Source organism: Struthio camelus, chromosome 3 (assembly GCF_040807025.1).
Source record: "Struthio camelus isolate bStrCam1 chromosome 3, bStrCam1.hap1, whole genome shotgun sequence".
NCBI classification, from domain to species: domain Eukaryota; kingdom Metazoa; phylum Chordata; class Aves; order Struthioniformes; family Struthionidae; genus Struthio; species Struthio camelus.
The window spans coordinates 9,330,989-9,353,315 of NC_090944.1; the positions used below are offsets into that span (position 1 = coordinate 9,330,989).

At 44.1% G+C, this 22,327-nt stretch overlaps 1 protein-coding gene across 3 annotated transcripts in view; it reads right to left on the reverse strand.

The window, feature by feature from the left end:
* Positions 1 to 1,040: 1,040 nt before the first annotated feature.
* Positions 1,041 to 22,327, reverse strand: part of FBXO16 (F-box protein 16) — a 37,588-nt gene continuing 16,301 nt past the window's right edge. For 2 of the 3 annotated variants that reach the window (XM_068936769.1, XM_009666940.2), the window contains exons 4-9: positions 20,113 to 20,319; positions 18,569 to 18,733; positions 17,430 to 17,662; positions 11,194 to 11,299; positions 5,378 to 5,603; positions 1,041 to 3,461 (exon numbers count right to left, since the gene is read on the reverse strand). In XM_068936769.1, coding sequence (XP_068792870.1) covers positions 3,394 to 3,461; positions 5,378 to 5,603; positions 11,194 to 11,299; positions 17,430 to 17,662; positions 18,569 to 18,733; positions 20,113 to 20,319 — 1,005 coding nt within the window. In that variant the 3' untranslated portion in view covers positions 1,041 to 3,393. The remainder of the gene's footprint in view (positions 3,462 to 5,377; positions 5,604 to 11,193; positions 11,300 to 17,429; positions 17,663 to 18,568; positions 18,734 to 20,112; positions 20,320 to 22,327) is intronic. The other variant, XM_068936770.1, reaches the window with a different exon arrangement.

Genomic DNA, 22,327 nt, shown 5'->3' on the forward strand with positions numbered 1-22,327 from the left:
CGTAACGTAATCCCGCACAGTGTGTCACCGACTACTCATCTCTGCATCCCTTGCCACGTGAGCGGGTCTCTGCTCTCTCTTTGTAATCAGCTACATCCACCTATCACAGCACCTTTTTATCTTGCACTTAGCTACTACCATTAGCTACTTCCCATTTGCTTCAAGGTCTCCACGCTGTGCTGTAACCATGCTTTGACCTATTATAACCATACTACCGCTACTGAGACTTAGCTCTGTGAATGTTCTTGCTTCCCTGGCGGCAGCTCACGTTCACGCACCTTTTCAGGGGCTGCCCCTCCAGCTGGAAGCTTCCAAAAATTCTCAATTTTTAATCTAACCGTGCTCCCATCTGCAAGTCCCATTGACTTCAGCTGCACACACGCCTTTTCTCAAACGTGGCTGTTTCTTTAGCTCAGAAGAGCAATAATGAGGAAAACTTCATTTTGGCTGCAAAGCTAAACTACAATACCAAACTCTGCCATTGCTCCCAGCAAGGAACACCAGGTGAATTCAGGTGGAGTTTTGGGCAGAAACAGATGGTAAAGCTTGGGTAATAGGATGGCTGGCGTGTTTGGGTTTGTTCCCCACATCTGAGCATGGCTGTAGCCTAGGGCTCACATTCTGATCTTGCTTGTACTGGTGGAATTCAGATGCAGCAGCACTGATTCATTGGCCTCTGGGGTTTAAAAGGTACTTTCAATTCTTTAATCAAATGCTATGGCTAATCAGAGTTGCACAGGATCTGGAAATACCAAGCAGTGCAGGGAAATGTGCATCTACAAGGAGAGGCACAAGCATAATAACTCTCCTCTGTACTTATTTAGCATTTTCTTATCAGCATATCTCAAAGCACATTATCAAGGCAGGTACATACCATCTGCCTCTGCAAATCAGCAGCCCGGGGCTCAGAAGGTGATACGGCTTGCCTGAGGCCAGCTCAGCAGCAGAGGTGGGTGATGGAGTCTGTATCTCCCTCTGTCTTTTCGCTCCGTTCCAGAGTCTAGCCCATCCTGCTACCTCAGGAATGTTTGCAAAGTATATCGCAAATACTTATATTTTATTCTAATAACATAATTGGTAGGAGTTACATTAAGGCGCTATATAGGCCTGCTGTTATTTCAAGGATAGACTATTTGGCTTTGCAGGTTCCTGGACAACATCACCATTAATAATTTTACAGAATCATAAATGCAAAAGCTGTACAAGCCAGAGGAGAAGGCCTGAGTCTTAAAACGTGTAGTGAGCACTCCAAATGCACGGTGTACTGCAGCAAAGGCACAGTATTTGCAACAATGCTTGAGCACTCAGCTCCAAGACTGGTCAGACTTTGAGAATGTCACATTACCACTCAGTATGCTCGCTGGTGAGAAAAAAACATTAACGCAGGGTTACATCATGTCTTCGCATAGCTGTTCCCTGTTAGTAGCATGGACCTACCACTGAACTGCTACCACAAAAAGCTAAGCCTAGCCTATCTGAGGCAAAAAGAAAGCTGGACTTAAGAAGCCACAAAAACATCCATGAAGCTATCCACTTAACTTGATTTTCTGGAGGAAAAGGCTTGTGAGGAGAGATCTGCAATACCAGGGAATGGATGCTGATGAATGTTTTGGGTGGGATTTACCTCACCTAACTTCAGATGCCCCAAACTTAGCTTTCTCAATCTGAATTAGTCAAGCTAGGCTCCTACGTAATCTATGGATGCTAAAATATGCAAGATAATTGCCATCTGGAAGTTCCTATTTCAGCTACTCCACTGAGAGAGTCAGCTTAAACAACTAGCTCTTAGACCATTATGCTGGGTGAGACAAACTCCCTTTTTCAAGCACACAGAGCAACCAGAAAAAAAGAAAGACGGCCTGGGAAAGGGAGATGCACTGAATCATCTAATCATTGATTTGGAGCTGGAAGTGCACATGGCACGCCACCAAGCACCCTACGGGCAAAGACTCTTCAGGTATGACCCACGGTGCATTGTGCCCAGTGCCTCGTCTCGACAACGGTCAGTGCCACTTGCACCTAAACACTTGAAACCCTCAAATGAAATACAGAATAATCTCTTCACAAAGGGGAAGTCTTCTCCAAATCCTTGTCAGTTAGTACCTAGTATTTTCTCTGAAACATGATTTCTAGTCTATAAATGTTGAGAATCCATGGGTGTACAGTGGCTCTTCTTACCGTATGGAAAGGCCCATTTTTTTCCTGGGAGTGAGTTCCAGTTGCTGTGGATTTTGTGCCCTTATCCTTAAAAATTCCCATTTGTTAAGTTTACTGGATATTTCCTTAATTGTGAAAAAGACAAATAAGAATATCTGACTTCCATTCACTTAAATAATTAGACTGGTATCAGCTCCCCACACAGAGCCCTGGGCAATGCTGTAACCCAGAGTCTGGGATCTGATTTCAGTCACTCAGACTCTGGGTACATGATTGAAATAACGGAGTTGCTGTGTTTAGCAGGAAGCGTTTTCCCTGAGCCTCCTTTCACCCACATATTAAAGGCTTCTCCCTTGAACGACGTGGTGTTTTCTTCACAGTTTAGATGACTTGGCTGGGGCTTTTACAGATTAGGGAGACCACATGAACACTGGTGGTAAGTGGTAAACCACTCACTTTCTAGTGAGGACACAGCTTACATCACTCTGGAGGCTGGTGAGAGCCTTCCACAATCCCTCTGTGCCCACAGAGACAAATTCTCCCACAATTCACTGGGAAAACATTACAGAGGAGCTCAGGCCGTGCGATACGCCCTGAGACGCCCAAGTGACACATGCAAGCTCAGCACAAATGAGGACAAGCATCTCCAGCAGAATTCTGCACAGGGGTCTTTAGGCCCAGCAAGGCCAACCCATAGTTTAGACATGGTCAGTAATCTAAGTGAACTCTGCAGTGACGAGGTACTCAGGGAAAAGGAGAATGTAGCACCAGCTTGAGAGCACCAATGACAGGAAACCATGCTGAAAAGCCCTCAGGAAAGCAGACTTGACTCTACTCCACTTTGGAAACTAGAGATCCCACCTGGAGATCCCAAAGGCAGGCAGGAGTCATTGTGCCAAGTGCTGTACTCACAAAAAAAGTACAAAGTCATCGCTCTAACACCTCTCTATCGAAACTGGCTGCAAGGCAGTGAGCTTTCTTTTGTACAGCCTAAGTGAGAATGGACGTAGGATCTCCTTGCCCATTTTTTTACACTGAATAGTGAGGTCAATGAGGACATCTTTTCTAGCGACACCTGATAAAAACTAAAGCCAGGTCCTTATGAAGGATTCAAAAGCAGCTGTTCTTCACTGAGCACAGCCTGTGATTCAGGTAACATTGCTGCTGTTTCCCACTTGCCAGGCAGATAAGCCCTTGTTCTTCTGAGAAGAAAGATACTCTGGATCCTCCTTTTCCTTACTCTGTATCAGATCCTTGGTTTGATGGAGGAATGTGCCATGGCTGAGCCTCAAACAGTGGAGATGCTAGAAGAAGGAGAAAAAACAGGATAATCACATTAATTTAGTCAGAGAATTCAGATTCTAAAGATATCTATGTACTTAGCCAATCCTCAGGATTTCAGTGGCATTTAATACCACAAATGCTTTTACAAATCTAGATGGATGGAAGGACTGTCTCCATTCATCATCTCATTATAGAGAGAATAATCATGTCAAAACCTCTTTAATCTTCCTGCCCACCTTTCTGACATTCTGCAAATATGGCCTGGTAAAGCCCAGCTGGCTCAAGTTGGTAAGTTTACCTTGGGAAAAGCCCAGCAGAGATCACAAAGGTCCAGGAGAGGTCACTGAAGGAATTAAGAGAGGATTTGTTTTCCTCTGATACAAAAAAATATATATAGTTTTGCCTAGCAAATTACCCCTAATCCAAATGTAATCCCTCAGAGATAATTCACCTCAGTGTTTTTATACCACAGTGATGGTGTTTGTAGGTAGCTTGTAGATTTGTCTGAAGGCCTGGTGCCCACTATCCAAAGCCCCGCTTTGGGGAACAGGTTTTAAATTTCTATCAGGTGGATCAATTCTGCAGCTAGCCCCCCAGTAGGAGTTCAGCCTACTCTGCCTGACACTGAATGCAGCAGAGTCAGAAGGGACCCTGCAGGTCTCTGTGTGCTCCACCATCCTCCATCCCTGTGGAATCAGTAATAATTAATGGACAGCCACTTCCCAGTATGAGCTCCCCGTACTTCATCCCCTACATCCTCTTTGACAACGCTAAACTGCCTCTAAACATCTAAACAGGGCCTCATCTTACTCATTCCAGTGCTTTTCCCAATGTATCATCCCTGGTCTGTGTTTAAATCCTTTCCACTGTATCCCATAGAAGGATTTGTGATCAGTCATTTGCACTGTGGGTCCTCCTCACGGCAGTTAGCCTATGCACCTGCTAATAATACTAGATGCTAGGAAGATCCAAAGGGATCCTGCAGGTCTCCACATGCTCCATTATCCTCCTCCTAGATGAGGTCATTAATAATTCCTGGACAGCCACTGCCCTGTAGGAGTTGCCCTCACTCTATGCCTGTGTTCCCTTCGAAAGTCCTAGACAGCATCACATCAGATGTCTTTTTTCCTTTGTTCACTCCAGGTTCTTTATCCACTACCCTTGTTGCTCTACTAAAACATATCAGAGGTCCCAAATTGCAGTCCCTACCCGGACAACTCCCTTGTGAACTATCAGGACTTTCCCCAGAACCTGCACAAGTGTTGAGCGCTTCTGAGAGCTACCAATGCTTTCCCAGCAAGCTACAGACACTGAGGACCTTCAGGAGATGCTGGGTGTACCAAGAGGTCGGGTCTTAAGAAAAAGCTGCCCAAACCAACCCAGGACTGAAATGGCATAAACTTGTTTTTGATTATGTCAGTCTGCCTTCTTATTTTTGGAAGGCACTCACATATCCACTGCTTTCTCAGATGTTCTGAAAGTCCCTATGGAGTTGATCACTTTGTTCTCTAATTTGCTCAATGGCCTTGTCCCTGCCCAACCATACCAGCTCCTCCTGGCATCCATCCAGGGCCTGGCAGAGTCAATGGACTTTGGACTGAGCCCACTGTGACTTATGCACCTATGATTCCTTGCTCTGCCATTGAAGATTAGTGAGCTAAAACCAAGGTGAAGCCCATGCCCAGTGTTCAATACTAGGACAATGGCCATGACAGATAGGTGGATCCAATAATTACTAGATTTGAAATCTTTGGCCATATGTTCACTGTTGAAGCAGCAAAGCACGCTCATCTGCATTCCTACCATCCAGAATGACTGCCTTCTCCTTTGCCTACAAGAATATACTGACAGCACCTTCTCCTTCCCTCTGTGTACTGAGTTTGGATAGCTGCAACCTCTACAGTAGCTTCTGAATGGGACAGGAGAGCATACTAACATGGAGACCTGGTGCTCGTCCTTGTGAAGTCTTTCTTTCCTCTTTCGCACTGCTTTGGCACTGGAGCTTGAACAGGCACTGGTCGTATCCCAGCGTTCCACTGGGGGCTTGGGACTAGGGTCTTCACTGCTGCTTTGGGGAGCAGGTTTCCAGTGGACTGGTGAGCGGCCCAACTGGGACGAACTGGTGTTTTTGGAACAGACTCAAGATCTGCCGAAAGTGACAGCTAGGAAGAGAAGGCAATAAGTATCATATTATCCTAACAGCCCCAGGGAAACTGAAAATGTTGGAGCGTTTTGAGAACTTTAATCTATAAATGGTATCGCTAAATGATGATATGAGCATAATTTTGTACTATTGCACTCTGTTATAAGCTAACTTTAAAGACAAAAGAACCCAATGAGAAACTGATGCCAGCAAGGCCAAAGCCTCAAAAATTGACTCTCCACATCAACTCACATATTAATGCACAAATTCTCCTCTGTGCCCATGGCTCCAACTCTTCCCAGTCCTGCTTACTCTTTGAAGTCTTGCAGTGCAAAGGATGAAGCTTGTACTAGCACATTGTTCAATAATCATTTTCCAACCAGTATAAAAGTTGAGTAGAAAAATATCTTAGCAACACAGTGATTGTTTATTCCTTGAAAAAGGTCCCAAATATTTGCGCAGGGTTAGGTGCTGCAGACCAACAAACTTGGCTCTTTTTAACTGATACAAATTCTTTGCTAAGAATAATGAACAAACACAAAGGATTTATATAAACTCATTAAGAAGCAACAAGGGCACATAAGTCTGATGTGAAGCTAGTACCCACAGTAACATGGCTGTGCAGAAAAGTCAGTGCTGTTCTGCAATTGCTGCCCGCCTGTTTCTCCTTTCCATTATTTGAATTGGCAGCAGTGGAAGATATATAATGCTTCATGCCTAATTGTCTCGTTATAAATATGCAATCCAGCAACTGCTGAATATTAACCTGAAGAAAGGCCAGTACAACTATCTAAAATGATCCAGGTTCTTAGCAGGACTTGACGAGTAACAGAGAGATGGCGTGCAGTTTTTCTGTCCTAGTGAGAAAAGCACAATACCACAGAAGTAGTAGTTGCAGCACAGCTCTGACTGTACTTTGCTTTTCTGCTCCTGTGTCTTTGGTGATTCAGCTTTAGAGTGCATGGGGACAGGCAGGCAAACAGTAATAAAGCACAAAGCCAGGCTATGCCTTTAAAATTAGAATCACATATATAAGCTGAGTTTCAATTTGCAAATATTATACCGAACCATTTTCACCCTCAGGAGCAGTCCCATGAAGTTCAATAAAATTTCTTGTCTGAATAAGGAAAATTCAAAATCAGGTTTGCAGAATATATGCAGTGTAAATACACACTGAATAGGACTGTGGTCTCCATGCTGAGAGCCCTGGATTTTTGTGTGGGATATAGTCACACAAAATATAAATGCAAAACATCAACTCCCTGTCAATATGACATAGGAAAATTTATTTCTAACTTCAAATGCTGGAGTTGTATTACCTTAGGATACAGGCAGTGAGGCAAGAATGACTGCTCCTGTCAAAAAGATGTTATTTAGTGAACACTAAAAATAAGTCAGTAATTCAAGAACAGCTGTGAGGGTGGAGTAGTCTCTCAAATAGAAACAAGCAGACAGCTGAAAGGCAGAACCAGCCCGTGATCACTGACATTACAGCAATTTGCAAAGCTGTCAAAAGCATCAGTCTGCAGAATTTTCACCTTCCTAATTAAAGTATCTGGGAATTTTGACATTTGAAAAGTTTTGGCACGAGGCTGCCTGTTCTGCTAAAGACCTGCAGAAAACTCCATATTGGAAGTCATCAGGGAAGAACCTCTTGCTGTGTAAGGGACACTAATGTGGCAGCAATGATGCCTGGGAAAGGACCTGCAGGGCCAGAGGCAAGGAATCACAGCAGAGCAGCAGAGCTCCAGGTCAGAAAGAACAGGAGGGCTCAAACAGCGGGGCTCAAAACACTGGGACTGGGTTTCCATTCCCAGCCCAGCCTGGTAAAACTTTGGAAAAGTCACAGAATGGTTGAGGTTCGACGGGACCTCTGGAGATCACCTGCTCAACCAGAGTCACCTAAAACACATTGCCCAGGACCCTGTCCAGAAGGCTTTGGAATATCTCCAAGAATGGAGACTCCACAACCTCCCGGGACAACCTGCTCCAGTGCTCAGTCACCCGCACAGCAAAGAAGTTTTCCCTCATGTTCAGGCAGACCTGCCTGTGCTTCAGGTTGTGCCCGTTGCTTCTTGTCCTATCGCTGGGCACCACGGAGAAGAGTTTGGCCCCATCCTCTTGACACCCTCCCTTCAGACATCAATACACATTGATGACAACCCCCCTCAGTCTTCTCTGCTCCAGGCTGAACAGGCCCAGCTCCCTCAGCCTTTCCTCCTAGGAGAGATGCTCCAGGCCCTCTAGGGCTCCTTAGTAGCCCTTTGCTGGACTCGCTCCAGGAGCTCTCTTGGAACTGGACACACGAGTCTGGGTGTGGCCTCACTAGGGCTAAGTGGAGGGGAAGGATCACCTCCCTCCACCTGCTGGCAACGCTATGCCTAATGCAGCCCAGGATCCCATTGGCTTTCTTGGCCACAAGGGCACATTGTTGGCTTATGCTTAACTCATGCTGCCTCATAGTCACCTTGGTGTCCACCAGCACTCCCAGGTCCTTCTCTGCAGAGCTACTTTCCAGCAGGTCAGTCCCCAGCCTGTATTGGTGCCTGGGGTTATTCCTCCCTAGATGCAGGGCCCTGCACTTGCCTTTGTGGAACTTCAGGAGGTTCCTCTCTGCCCATCTCTCCAGCCTGTCCAGGTCCCTCTGAATGGCAGCACAGTCTTCTGGTGTGTCAGCCCCTCCTCCCAGCTTGGGATCATCAGCAAACTTGCTGAGGGTGCACTCTGTCCCTTTATCCAGGTCACTGATGTATACCTTGAACAAGACTGGACCCAGTATTGACCCCTGGGGGACACCACTAGCTGCAGGCCTCCAAGTAGACTTTGCGCCACTGACCGCAACCCTCTGAGCTCTGCCACCTAGCCAGTTCTCAGTCCACCTCACTGTCCACTGAATCCATTCCATTCTTCATTTTCTTTTATATAGTACTGGGACAATAGCCGCTGAAGGCAAGGTAAGCATCAAGGTGGCATAGGACAACCCATAAAGCCCTGATCCAACAAAGTGCTTAAAGAGATGGTTAACACTGAAACTAGTCATATCCTTAAGGTTAGACATTCTCCTCGATACAGAGCAAGGCGATGGCACCTTTCTCCAGAAAAAAAGCCTGATTCGCTGCTGAGCTATATTTACTACATAAACTTCACTGAGTTCAGTGGCAATACACAGGAGTAACAAACTGGTTAATCAGTTTTGAAGACCTGGTAGACAAAAAAACTAAATAAAGTAGGTATTCCCACTCCACTGTGGAAACATGAGGGTTGCATGTGCATTGGAAAAGCAGGAATGTGGCCCTTCCTTCAGAGACCTAATTTACTTTAATTTAATTTATTGTAAATTAAACATGAGTCTTGTCATATTTTCTGCCACTGTTTGCATGATTACTAATAAACTCCAAAACCCCACAAGTTTACTAGGAGGAAAATTGATTCACTATATGCCAACCTGGAGCCAGTGGATATAATTCCAGGAGTTAGGTCATGACCTTAATTACTTTTTTCTTCCATGTTGGTGTTCAGCGTGTGTTGTTTAGTCTTCTGCTCTTGGAACTCTGCATAATAGACCTTTACACATCTTCATTATTAGCTGTAATATACTTTATTCTCATCTGCTTGGATCATTGATCTGTTCCTTTGGCAGCCTCATTTTAATTTGACTTGATGTTTGCTTGCTCGAGGCACTTATTCTTTCAACATATTTCATTCTTCTTCCAAGAATTTACTAAAAGACTTGAGCATTAAGCCTCTTTATTTAGACTGGATTAAATATGAGTTTTTAACAGATCTTCATTTCAACAAGATTCCCCAGCACTACCTTTATAATAATAATAATAAATGGAGAATAACTTGGAATAATTCTTAGTTAGTTATGTATATTCTTTTTCTGTGCATCATCCTATATATACCTTTGTTGTCATGTAGTGTTGTAATCAGTAATGGCCAGCATAACAGCAGGGTTATAACTTGGGATTATATGCAGAATAAGGCAGACCTCTCTGTTACTGAAACTGGGACAACTCTGAACTCAAGAGAAATACAAGGACATTTTCAGTGTAAAGGTCTGGGAAAGAGTGACACAGTAACAAAGGCTACCCCAAGTTTTTAACATAAAAAAAAGCCAGCACTACCAACAGTGCATAACAAAGGTATGAGGTGTAACCTCATGGTTTTCAGGAGGCTCATGCCTGAGCTAGGTTGTCCTAATTGCCTAGGACGTATCAAGGCGGTGCCAAGAGGCTTCCAGGGAGGACAGGGAACCTGTCAAGGACAGCGTGCCATGGCGTTGGGACTCTTCCCAGGGCTTTTTGTGGCAAGAGAATTCAGAACCCACTAACCCTGCCTGCTCCCCGGATGGGTGTGTCTGTGAGCGTTTTGTGGCAGCTAAGAGCTTCTTGGTGATTACTGGCTACAGGAAAAATTACGTCCCTTTTAAGCTGTGAGCAGCCAACAGATGACGGCACATACGTACCCGCACCTCAACCCTGTACTGCTGCACTTTATAGCAAAAAGTCCCACTGATGTTATGCAGGGTTTTGACTTCACACTGGGAGACAAACTGTGTGCTTGTACCTTCCTGATTGTGAGTTGCAGGTTGAGTAACTTAGAAGAACACATAATTTTCCTAATACCTGAAGAAAGAAAAGAGTCACCTCTTTCTTCTCTGAGCTAAGAATCATTCACTTCTGTACTGACAACAAAATAGCTTTAAATTTGAAACAAGAAGCCACAGTGGAATGAAACTCTGTAAGGGCTCTGTGATCTAAGGGCTCCTGAGGAAGCCATTGGAGAATGGAAATCGTAAGACACAGGCTGAATAACTTTAATTATATTTTCCGCCTCTGCATCTCAGGAGACAATGCCTCTCTTTTATGTAAACCTTCTTTAGCTCAACTCACACATGTTCCCTGCCTTTTATCTGTTAGGAAACATTCTTTCCAGTTTGCAAAAAACCCCAATATGCTCGTACGTACTTCTTCTGGCAGCTATTTGTTGCCATATCTACAAAAGCTGAGACCCATGATGCCTTCTGGAAGCTCACTTCCCTGGACTGCTTTCATGTGAGGTTGCCCTTTTTTACCAGTGATGAGCACAATGAACCTGCAGTATTAAGACCTAAGGGCTGCTTGCTTTGGCTTAGTGCAATGAACAAAGTATAAGTTGACATCAAACTGCAATGATCAAAAGTTGTGAGCACAGAAGAGCAGCTTTGGGGAAAGATGCAAGTGTCATAAGAGAATTGATCCAGTGGTTTGTGAAGCATGGAAACTAGCTGTCAGGATTACTGTGCAGTAAGTAGAGCGAGGGAGGAGCAGGTAACAAAAATCAAGTGTCTACACACACACAGTTTTTTTCCCACTAAGGCAGATGGACTATATCTTGGCTGCAATGAAAGATTGCCTCTGGAGCAGCCCAACATGGCGTGCTTTGTGTCTTGCTTATGCCTATATCCCTTCTGGCCAGATATCTCCCTCGGGGATACACAGCAAATGTGCCTGGCAGCCTACCGATAGCCAGGAGCAAAACTTAAGTAAATGCTCTGAGCTACAACGTTCCTGAGAGTAGCTGACCCTGAGCCCTGGCTGATATAATCACACCTCGGTGATACTTACTAGTGATTTTGCCTTCCGGAGCTTATAATGTCCACAGGCTGGTTTCTTTTTTTTCTCGGCTGCCTGCCGGCTAAGGTCTGGGGTCTCCGCTCCTCCTTTCTTTCTCCTGCAGAGTAGAACAGAATTAGCATTAACAAGTGCAATGGAGTTGGTTCCCTGAGGTTGAGAAGACGAAAATCACTTACGATATGCCACCCAAAAAAGATACGATTTAAGCTAACACGCCTGGGGCAGACCAGGAGCACACAATCAGTTACTGTGGCTCAGAGGAGGACGGTAACCTGTTGTTTTTTAAGCTACTATAACCTTACTGCACTCAAACACGTGCCCTTAGCTTGAGGCTTACTCATTTAAGCTAAATCGACATAACCAACTTTACATCAACTTAAGGGAATTCACAGAAAGGCAGGTACCTGTTGAACTAAAGCTATTTGAGAATTTTTAGTTCGGCCAGCGTAACTTGTAATATAACTAAGGCTAGAGGACTGCCCTTCCAATAAGTTATTTATTCATCGTTTTTACAGCCAAATACTTTTTCTTGCATATGTATATGTACATACATTGGTATGCAGCTATTATTAAAGTCAATATATTTAACTGGAAGAACAGGAATATTCCAGAGTGTGAAAATAGGTGAAGTACACTGGAATATGGCCTGCTGACATGCTATGCCAATATCAGGAGTGAAATCAGTGATTATGAGAAAGCTTTTTTTTAAGAACTCAGACAAGCTCAGAAACACATTTGCTCTGAAAGTGTTCATTCCCCTTCTACATTCAAATTCTGCAAATAACAACACATAATTTTACAGAAGTAGTAAATTTAAAGCACGAATTCAGTGTGTTCTCTACACTCATCTACTAGCTCCATCGCCAGAATTTCTGGTCTCCTGGAAAGCATGCTAAAACGCACATTATGAATGCAAAATCATGACTATATGGGAGAGAAACTGACTTTAAAAGTAACATTAATCCCACAAAGAAACAGGACCACACGTATAACAACCCCAAATCATCCAACACCATTACAGATCTGGTATTCTCTAGTTCCTCACCAGCTGCAGATCAAGATCCTCAAAGACAAATCAGATGCACTATTTCAAATAGCAACTCAAGGAAAATTGCAACCTGTTTATAAACACTTCACTAACAGCCAAGAGAGAAAATTCGATCCAAAATATTATTATAGGGAATGATATGGTCATCTCTAGACAGAACACAGTCCTTTCTGCCAGAAAGAGTTGCCATAAGGAAGGTTCTCCACTAGTTACAACTGGGAGTGTTGTACTGGGTTGGGGAGTGGTTCTGACGCTGTTCTTCGGAGGCCAGTGGCAGCATTGACATAAGCCTGTTCATTTCGAAAATTAAAAAATGGAAGTATTTATGAAGACAGAAAATACTGATACCCTGTCAAACCAGTGCTTGTGGTCATAAATTAAAAAATTAACCTCAAAGTGCTCTACAGCCATATGCTAATGTGCATGGGCATGGTGTCGAGCATCCCTCTGCAGCAGATCATCAGGTTCTCCCGCTTCAAGGTCAGGAAAATACACGCAGGGAGGGATGAGTTTCTCGAGGCTGCAGAGGAAGGCTGCGTCACAGCTGAGATGAGAACGGCAGGTTTCGCACTCCCAGGGCTGAATTCAGTGTTTCTCACTCACCCTGCTTTTCTCTCTTAAGGAATGTTTTGAGTTCCCACAAGCCCAAAGAGCGTTGGGCTGGCTATTCAGAAACATGAAAAGCAAGAGGCAAGTGTCAGGCTTCAGAAGAACAGTGAAACACCATGCCCTTCTCACGCACACCATCCCCTTTTTGTAAGAAACTGGGCCTAGGCTGCTGACAGAACAATTACGGAAAGTAATTATTTTCTCGTTGGGTAAACACACCAGTACAATCCGCAACTGTTTTTAGAGCCGGCCTATGTCCATAAATTATCTAACTGAATTAGTGCTGCCTTCTAGAAGCCAGAACTGGTTGGGGGGCGGGGGGGAAGGAGCTTTCATTTTGTTGTCATGAGAAGTAGCAGGGCTCTTTCTTGAGGCACAGGGACACAAGCTTGGCAGGGGTCCAACGCTCAGATCAGAATTCTTTATCCACGATAAGGTGGGAGGCAAATCTGTTGATTTATTGGCAAAGAGCAGCACAAACACCAGATGCCTTCCAGCAGAACCGCACATGCAGGGTGAAAGAAACACCCCTCCTGTTCCTTTCCAGGCAGACTCAAGTTCCAGTGAACCCAGAGAAAATTTGCTAATCTGTTCCACATTTAGATAAAAAAGGTTTCATTTCTCCTTTGTAATATTGCTTTGCATCCCAGAACAGACAAATCCATCCTTGTTGCTCTCTTATTTTGTTAGTACCCAAATGGAAAACTACCTGGACAGTTCAGGCAGAAAACAAAACAGACCTAAGTGAAATCACCCTTATGATAAATTGCCCAAATACGTACAGCAATGCTGTAAGTCACAGCTGTAATTCTGCCAAGGGATTTTGATAACCCCTTCCAGGCAATTCGTAATTCAACCCCTGCCTGCATCTTTTTTCTTCTGTGCCTCCTCTGCCTTTCCTTGACTATGCATCTGCTCACTGCTCTTCTTAATTTCATTGCTCAGTGGCTATTAGGCTTCTTCCACATTATCCTACCTAAACCAAATAGCCCGAGTGAACATACTCAAGGATTTCTGTCCCATCTCCTTCGTAAGCTACAGTGATGTTCCTTACTGCAGCTCCTAGATACCATTTTGCTTTCAAATACAGGTTCATGCCCTTATGAGCAGGCAGCAAAAATGTCTATCAGAAAATACATTCAAGTCTCAATTATTGTCCAGACTGCAGATTAACTCTGTCGTGTCGTTCTTCAGACACCACCCGGCTGTGGCACAACGTTATGGTTCTTCTGCTCCCCAATGACATGAAGCACCAGCACTGTCCAGGCCAAACAACTCGCCTAGTCGCTCTACAGAAATCTATTTATTTGTTTTTCAAAGCTAAATACCCCAAGTATAGTCTTATGGCCCACAGGACATGTTTTCTGTTATGTGTTTTAGGACTCCCTTCGACTCTACTCCCCAGAGTAATTGAGAATTGACTTTAGCTTGTTATGCTTCCCATGTTTCACCTCTCTGGCTAAGTAAGGATAAGTTCACCACTACGGCTTCATAGCAGTGTAGTTTCGGTACCGCTGAGGAAGGGAGCATGTTAGCTACTGATTCCTCTGAAAAGACCAACACAGAAACAGGTGACAACTCCATCATTTAAATGATATTTATGCTGCAAAGTTAGCACCATATTATGATGAATGGGAGGGTTCCTGCCTCTCTTTGGACTAGGGAAGTATAGAGTGAGGTCCTGCAAAGGGAAGATTTTGACAAAGTACAAGAGCTAGGAAAAACTTCATTTTTTTGGTTACCTCTTAAATTCTACAGAATTTAACTTGACATTAGGCGGATTAACTTTGATTCAAAGAAGCAGCCAGCGACTAGTCTTACACATTACTTTGATGACGGCGTCAGGCATTCCTTTGATGTAACCCTGTTTATTCACAAAGAATTTTCTACAAGTCCTGTTTCCTTCAACACAGCAGAATTCAAACAGAAAAAAATAGTTTCTCTGCTCACAGCTTGCCAGTCATGAGTGCTCTCTCTAGACCTCCCCTTTCAGCTACCACTTTGGTTTTCTGCTGCTTCTTTGGTAGTTCTGCTGTATCTTTTCGCACACGCTCAGGACGTGCCACAAGAAAATTTTTGTTCCTCTTTATATGCATTCAGACCACAACAAACCTCATTTGCCCCTCCAGACTACAATACTCTGTGTTTTGGGAAATCACTCCTATTGTTTTATATCCTTTTATACTGATTTCATTGCTTTTGACATTTATTTTACAGGTACAGTGGATGTTATGCCCTTGAGCTCCAAGAAGTCATCTGACCCGAAGAATAACTATACCTAAAACAGCCTAGGGAGGCAGAGATTTTTATCTTGATTCTCTGTTCTACTTTGCAACCCTGTACGCCATGGTCTGCCTAAGCCAGTTAGGTTGGGGTAAGATCAAACAGCTTGCACAGCGTTCACAGCGTGGGGAGACCTAGGTTGTGTATCGATGGTAATGCAAGGGCAAAGTGGTCAGAGTCCCCCTCTGACCTAGGTCTGCCCATGCCATCCATCAGCTGCTGCTGCCACCTCCACCAAGACCTTGCACTTTGGGAAAGCCCAAGAGTGGAAGGTGGTGTCTCACTGCTCCTGCTGTGCACAGGGGAGAGGGTGAAGTACTGAAGTCCCAGTCCACAGGCAGCCACCGAGATCCAAAGGAGGGAAAACACTACGTGGACCTTTAGTTGGAGGAGTTCTGGGATGGGGCTGCAGAAGGGGCTCTGTCAGCCATGTATCCACAGAAGAGAAGTGCCAGAATATTTATAGGAGTGGAAAGTTGGGTCAGCACCTGGAGTGGCACACCTGCGCTACTGCACAACAGTGAAAGTCATTACGGAGGAGGAGACTACACAGTAGCAATAATTACTTTCAGCTTGAGTGATATCAAAAGGAGAGCCTTGATAAATGAGGAAATCTCATAGAATTCATTTCTCTCCTTGCAATAATCCTCTGTAATTACGGATAAATGCCAGATTTGCTACAACACTGCGCATTAAAATATTCTCCATTGCACAAACGGATAGAGGTTCAAATCTCACTTAGGAGAATAAAACACTGTTAACGTGCTTACTGTAGCATTAGCGGCTCAGAATCATTTGCCTCTGGTTGTCAGCTGCATCTACAGCTCAACACTGGAACATGCGACTTTTAAACTCTTCAAACGGCTTGTCCCATTTTGACACTGGGTTGTGGCCAGCATAATGGAACCCTAAACCTGACAGAAACCTTTGCGGGCTGCTATATAGAAACATTTAGCGTAACTAAAAATAATATCAGGACATTTATTTGCAACAAGAAGCATTTCGTTAAAGCGCTTATTTAAAAGCCTCAATGAGCTCTGCAAAAAGTGGTGCTAGAGTTTGGAAACATACCACAGAAAGAGGGTGAGGTAGAAACTGGAAAGCTCTTTGAAGTGATGCAGTATCCCAGTCCTAGGGGACGCGGATTAAAAATGATTCATAAAAGACTTTTGCTAAGACACTGGAAACCGTGGAACACCCCGGAGGAGTGGTGGGTCCAGCAAAGTTAATCACATTGAGAAAGAGCCCCATGTGAGTACACCACTGCTTATCCCAAATAATCACTAGGCTGGGGCAATCCATGCGTTGCTTGTTCCTCTGCACAGGGCTAATCTCAGCTCTATCAGTTATTTACTTAAAGTACAATCTAGATATTTTCACTGTGGTTTAATCGGTTCCCAAGGTTTTTGCTGGCACAGTGAAAAGGGGTGAATATCATCTCTGCACATGCAGTGGGGTGAGAATCCGTGCAGTCCTTCTCACGGGGACTTGCACAGGGAAAAGGCAATGGTCAAGCTAGTAGCCCATGACCTTTTCAGCAGACTCAGACTAATGATGAAACTGATGAAAAATTTGAGATTCTGAAAATATCTGATGCCAGATGTGTCAAAGGAAAACATGGGATTATCCTAACACAACTCTACGTGCAAAACTATACAAGACAAAAGAAATGTCTTTCATGTGCCAGTTGCTGACCAGAAAATTCTGGGAGCCAAAGAACTGCTGTATCTAGGCAGTCTACCTCAGGTAGTCCAGATACAAACACTCTTCATTATTTATATATTATGTAGTATATATATACACATATATAGTTTCACTTCTGCACCCCTATGCATACAATTAAATCTCTTCACCCAGAAGATCCTTGCAGAATCAATATGATTATGTTTCATCACAGTTAATTCATTTTTCCTCTTTTGTGCAGAAACTGCAGAATCCTCCCAACTTTGCAGCTTTACTTAAAAACTCTTGAACAAACTGTTGTCCTGATTCTTTCCATTAGAGCTATATAACCAGACAAAGAGTCACAGAATATTTTATAGGCAGATGCGAACAAGCTCTGCCATGCTCTAAGCTGAAAGGACACAAAGTAGGGCAGCTGCACTTAGAACAGCACCAAGATCAATCCAAGAAAGCCATCAGAGCAGCAAAGTGTGCTAACTTGGTTTTGAAACCAGGCTGCTGAAAATATAAAGCTTCCAGGCAGCTTGGAGCACAGGCAGTGATCTTGCTAGGGACACGGACATACCCCATGTCACAGAAGATACAAAAGGGAGGAGACTCTTACGCCTGCCTAGCCTGTTCAATGGGATCATAGTTGTCGAGGTAGTTGAATCGGATGGTGTCCGTAGGATGTCTGTCTGATGAACGCCATGGGGGGAACTCTCTTTTCTCCTTGTCTCTCCTCTTTCCTAGTGCAGAAGCTGATCGTAAAGTTGACGAAAGAGAAAGTTTTGCCTCTGGGACATTGCTCCTTACTGGTTGCACATCAATAACTACAAACTCATCCTTTAGAGGGGTCTAATAAGAAAGAGAAAGAGAAGAAAATACATTTTAGTCTATAACGAAAATGGGATTGATGTTACCTAACTTTAGTCTTCAAAGAATTGGATATTTAACTCGAAATTAGTTTCTCCAGGCTCCATTACAGTTAGCGGACAGAAATAGGCACCCTGACAGTGCAATTCGTTGCCCGTGTCCCAGCCACTACATTAAGGTGGTTTGAGCTGCTTTCTGTATATATTGGCTTCTCTCCACTGACTACAGAGCGAGCCTGCAGGGATTGGTTAGAATTAGAGGTATGGATTTTAAATGTCTAACGGAGGTCAGAAAAACCCCACCTTTACAGGCCCCAAACCAGGCATCAGCGTCAATGAATCTCAAAAGAAAGTAATGACTACGGAGTGATGCTCCACACCCAGAAATGGCCTTTCCAGTTTGAAGAAGACAGAAAGAGACAAAACCAAGGGCTATAACAGGCCAACCGCGTGCTTGCTTCTCCTTCCACAAGCAAGACTGACTCTGAAACTTCAGCAGGGTGATGTTTCTGCTTATCAGAGGATCCAATAGATGGAGGCGGGCTATCATATGCTATGTCAGCTGGGGAAGAAGAGAGGGGAACAGCCTTGAGTGCTGGAGCGGGAAATTTAGAGAATTACTCCAGAAGACGTGAGGTAGGAGAGGGAGACCTCGAGATGGCTTCTCTCCTAACCAGTAAGGTTTTCACTTCTCCCCTACGAAGGATGGATGAAAGGGAAGCAGAGCTCATGGCAACACGTGATTTTAGATTCTGATTTAAAATTATATATTTCCTATTTTACTAGTTTGAGATCACAGAAAGACAAAGAGATAAAGGGCTTATAAACCCTACCAGCCCAGAGTTTTCCCACGGGCATCAAAGATCTCCAGAGGTGGTAAGCTATATACCTTTGGTCTTGTAACACGCAGCTCTTTCACCATCTCAATGTAATGTTTCTTCCAGATTCCTTGCTCAAAAGGGGTTGGAGAGAAGTTGATGTACCAGCCAAAACGCAGGCACTTCAGCATCCAGAGCTGATCCAGTTCAGACAGGTACTTCCAGTGCCAGCTTACCTATGGATGCCCAGTAAACTAGGTATAAGAGTAGAGCAAAATCTTGGGGTTTCAAGCATCCAAAATGATAACAATGGGCTAGGGACCATGTCCTGTCGATGCAGCTCCCCTCTGTGCCTACAAATAGTACAAATTTTCAGCACTGTTTATGCGCCATTAGAACCCAAATTCAAGGTCTCCACGAGCAGTGATCAGTGCATAAAAGTTGGCTAATCTCCAGAGCAAAGTGAATCCCTCCAAAAACTACTGTCCTAGAGGACAGATTCCAGTCTGTTTGAAGCAACTCCCTCATTTCTACTCAGTGAGCATACAGCAGCCTGAAAAAAACCTTTCTTAGTTACCACTGAGAAAACCAGCAATAATAAACCCCCCCAACTCTGATAGACCCATTCTCAATGTTTTCTCCACCTTCACGTTTGCCTTTATACTCCGTCATGCAGCCACCTTGCATGCAATGCTTCTCCCAGCCTAAGGGCAAACACTATTATTTGCATAGCCATGCTTATAAAAGCAGCTATCCAACAATACACAAGCAGCACTGTAAAGACCTTTCTGTCTAAGTAAGTCGTTTCCTAGCCTGTCTTCCCCTGCCTGTGAATGAACAGAGTGAGTTGCATCTACACAAAACATGAGGTGCTGGAGAAAGATACTACAGCAAGCTTTAAATAAGCTGAGATTTTGATATATTAGTACTATTATCTGGAGTACTACGTTACCGCGGTGATAATGTCACCACTACCTGAACTTACTCATTCAGAACTACTTCAGGTATCGCCTCACAGCTCCTTATGCCATGCAAACATACCTTCAGAGCCTTAGCAGATCAAATCCCTAGCCACTACATTCAAAAGCACATCTATAACTTCTTTGCTTCCCCACATCCAACACTTTACCTTCAAGCATTTTAAAGGACCTGGCTTCCGCTGCTGTTTTTCTTAAAGCATCTCATCCAGTTCTTTGCCACCAACACGGGCCAATACTTTCCAAAGCAATTAACGCTTTTGCATACAGTGCAAGGCACTTTAAAAGAGCATGATTTTCAGAAAGAGCCAGGCCTCCTCCTTCGGAACAATCAGTCTTGAGCCTTGGAAGGTGCCACGAGTTAAAAGCCTTAGAGCTGAGCATGCAAAATTACTCTTCACTTCTGTAAGTCTTGGTCACTCTGACTTAACTCAGGATCTGTGTACGTGTGGTATTCAGTATCATGCAAGTGTCGCTAAGCATCCTGCACCAGGCTGCCAGTCCTGAAGACATTCTAGTTTTACAAAGAGTAGCAGTGGTACAATTGTACTATAAGCTACTGCTGTTTCCTTACAGTTCCTTTTTTGAACTAGCTTGACCTGACCTTGTGACCCTTAGATACATGTTTGCTTTTTCACCTGCGCACATCGACAGAGGCTCCGTGGATCCAGGAAGGAAAAGATGTATAAAGAGAGCACTCGAGGGAGCTGCGTGGTAAAATCTAGCGCTTCGGTGGGAACTCGGTCCTGTAGGTGCTTGGCGCAGAACTTCTGCTGCGACAGGGAGCAGCGCTCCAACAAGTCCCCCAGAATCCTCCGCCTCTGAGCATCTGTCCACTTGTCAAACTGAAAAAAGGAGTTTCAGCCTCTGAGAAGCCTGAGATTCAGCTTGTTAAAATAAAGTACACATTTAAAGTAAGGCAAAGTGCATAAGCAGCAGCTTCTGATGACTCATTCTAGAGCCAAACAAGCACGTAGGAACTAGGAACAAATGGAGATGCTACATTAAAAGAAATACTGAAGCCATGTAACATATGATTTACAACCCTCAAAGGATCCAGGATGGCCTAGTCTGGGAAACACTCATGCCCGCAAGACTACTCCTGGGATTAGTTCTGAAGACTTGGCTTGCCTCACGGACAGAAAGAAACTCAAATGTGTGGTTGTAGCATCAGGTCCTAAATCAGAATGAGCTCGCTACTGCTTCCTTCTCTATCCTGACACTTACGGCCCCCATTACTGCAGTATCTGAGTGCCTCACAATCTGTGATGAATTTATTCTCACAATCCCACTACATAGGAGAGAAATATTATCCCCATTTCCTTCTATAGAAGTGGAGCAAAGAGAGACTAAGGCAGCTGCTCAAGGCACCCAAGGAAAATCTGTGGCACAGCAGGGAATCTACCTCATCAGACAGCATGGTAACTGTAATTTTTCACAGCATTCCTATACTTGTGACAGACATCTAAAGAGGAGGATTAAAGCATTTGGACCTCACTGTGGGCAGAAATGAGCACTTAGGTAACCGCACAAGCATGTGTCTCCTGCTACAATGGCAACAACACTACTGCATGGAGCAGAACGAGGCAGAGCTGCGTAAACAGGGTGGGAGCCATGGTGGCAGTGCCTGCTGTTTAACGCGTGTTGATAGCAGCGGATGGAAAGGGCCCTGTCAGCAGGAATCTCCTGGGAGGGGACTGACCTCATCACTGCAGTCTGGGCAATCTGTCTCAAAACCTGCAAGAGCAGTCCTGGCTGTGAGGGCAGCGCAGAGTGCCAGCTGGGAGGACATAGCAGAGGACCATTTCATCTGCAGTCAGGAGCAACAGGAATCCCCAGCGGGAGCTGCAGCTGCCAGAAACAGAGTTAAAGATGGCCTTCCAAAACCGAAAGGCAGATTTGGGTGAAGTCCCGCTTCATCCTGCTTCCTCGTACAGCAAGAACAGCACCTACCTCAACTCACCTTCCTTGCAAAAGGAAAGTGCCTGAACACTTTTGGCTTGTTTGGGAAATCCTGCTTTCCCCTGTTTGTTTCTCTCATGCACTGGCCATACCCATAACACACGCTCTTCTTTCATAGGATTATTTTCAGACGCCAGCTTTCCACCACTGATAGCACGCTTTCCACAGGTCAAATCACAGCACATTTATTTCTGCATTTAACCTCGGGGGTGTTTGAACTTCTTATTTAAAGGTGACTTCCAAAAACTAAAAATAGGAGGAAAAATTCACAACAGTTCAGTTGAGTGTACAGTTCTTCCAACATTTAGTTTTTTATTGAGGACAAATGGTTTAATGTCCATTGTCCTCTCCTCTCCTCTTCTCTTCTCTCCCCTCCTCTCCTTTCAGCACAACAGAATAGAAATTCAGACCTCTTTTTCTCTATTTCCCAAAAAGATTCTATGGTCTAACATATACTGTGCAGATGAAAGGTAATTGAGAAGAAAGTAATTTAATTCCAGGTCATTTTAAACAACTCTTTGTTTCTTTTTACGTTGATGTATTTAATTCCAGTACCCGAGAATAAATTATAAGAGCTAAATAACTCTCCTCCTTCTTGCAGACAACTCTGCAAGACCTTCGAGAAGGTCAGCAAGAACAAGAAAGGGTGGAATTGGCATTCCTGAAATGAAACAAGCCAAACAGAAGAAAGCTCCCAAATGTCCATGTCTTTTCATACACAAACAGACAGTGAGGTAGGGAATACACCCTTTCCTTCCCATCTCTACTTTGCATATAAATTTCATCTCTAATGGAGTTTAGTAGAATACTAAGTAAAAACTGAAGCATGACCTTTGGATTCAGGGCTTTAGCAACATGCCCTCTGAGAAAATAAAATCAGGCAAAGATGTA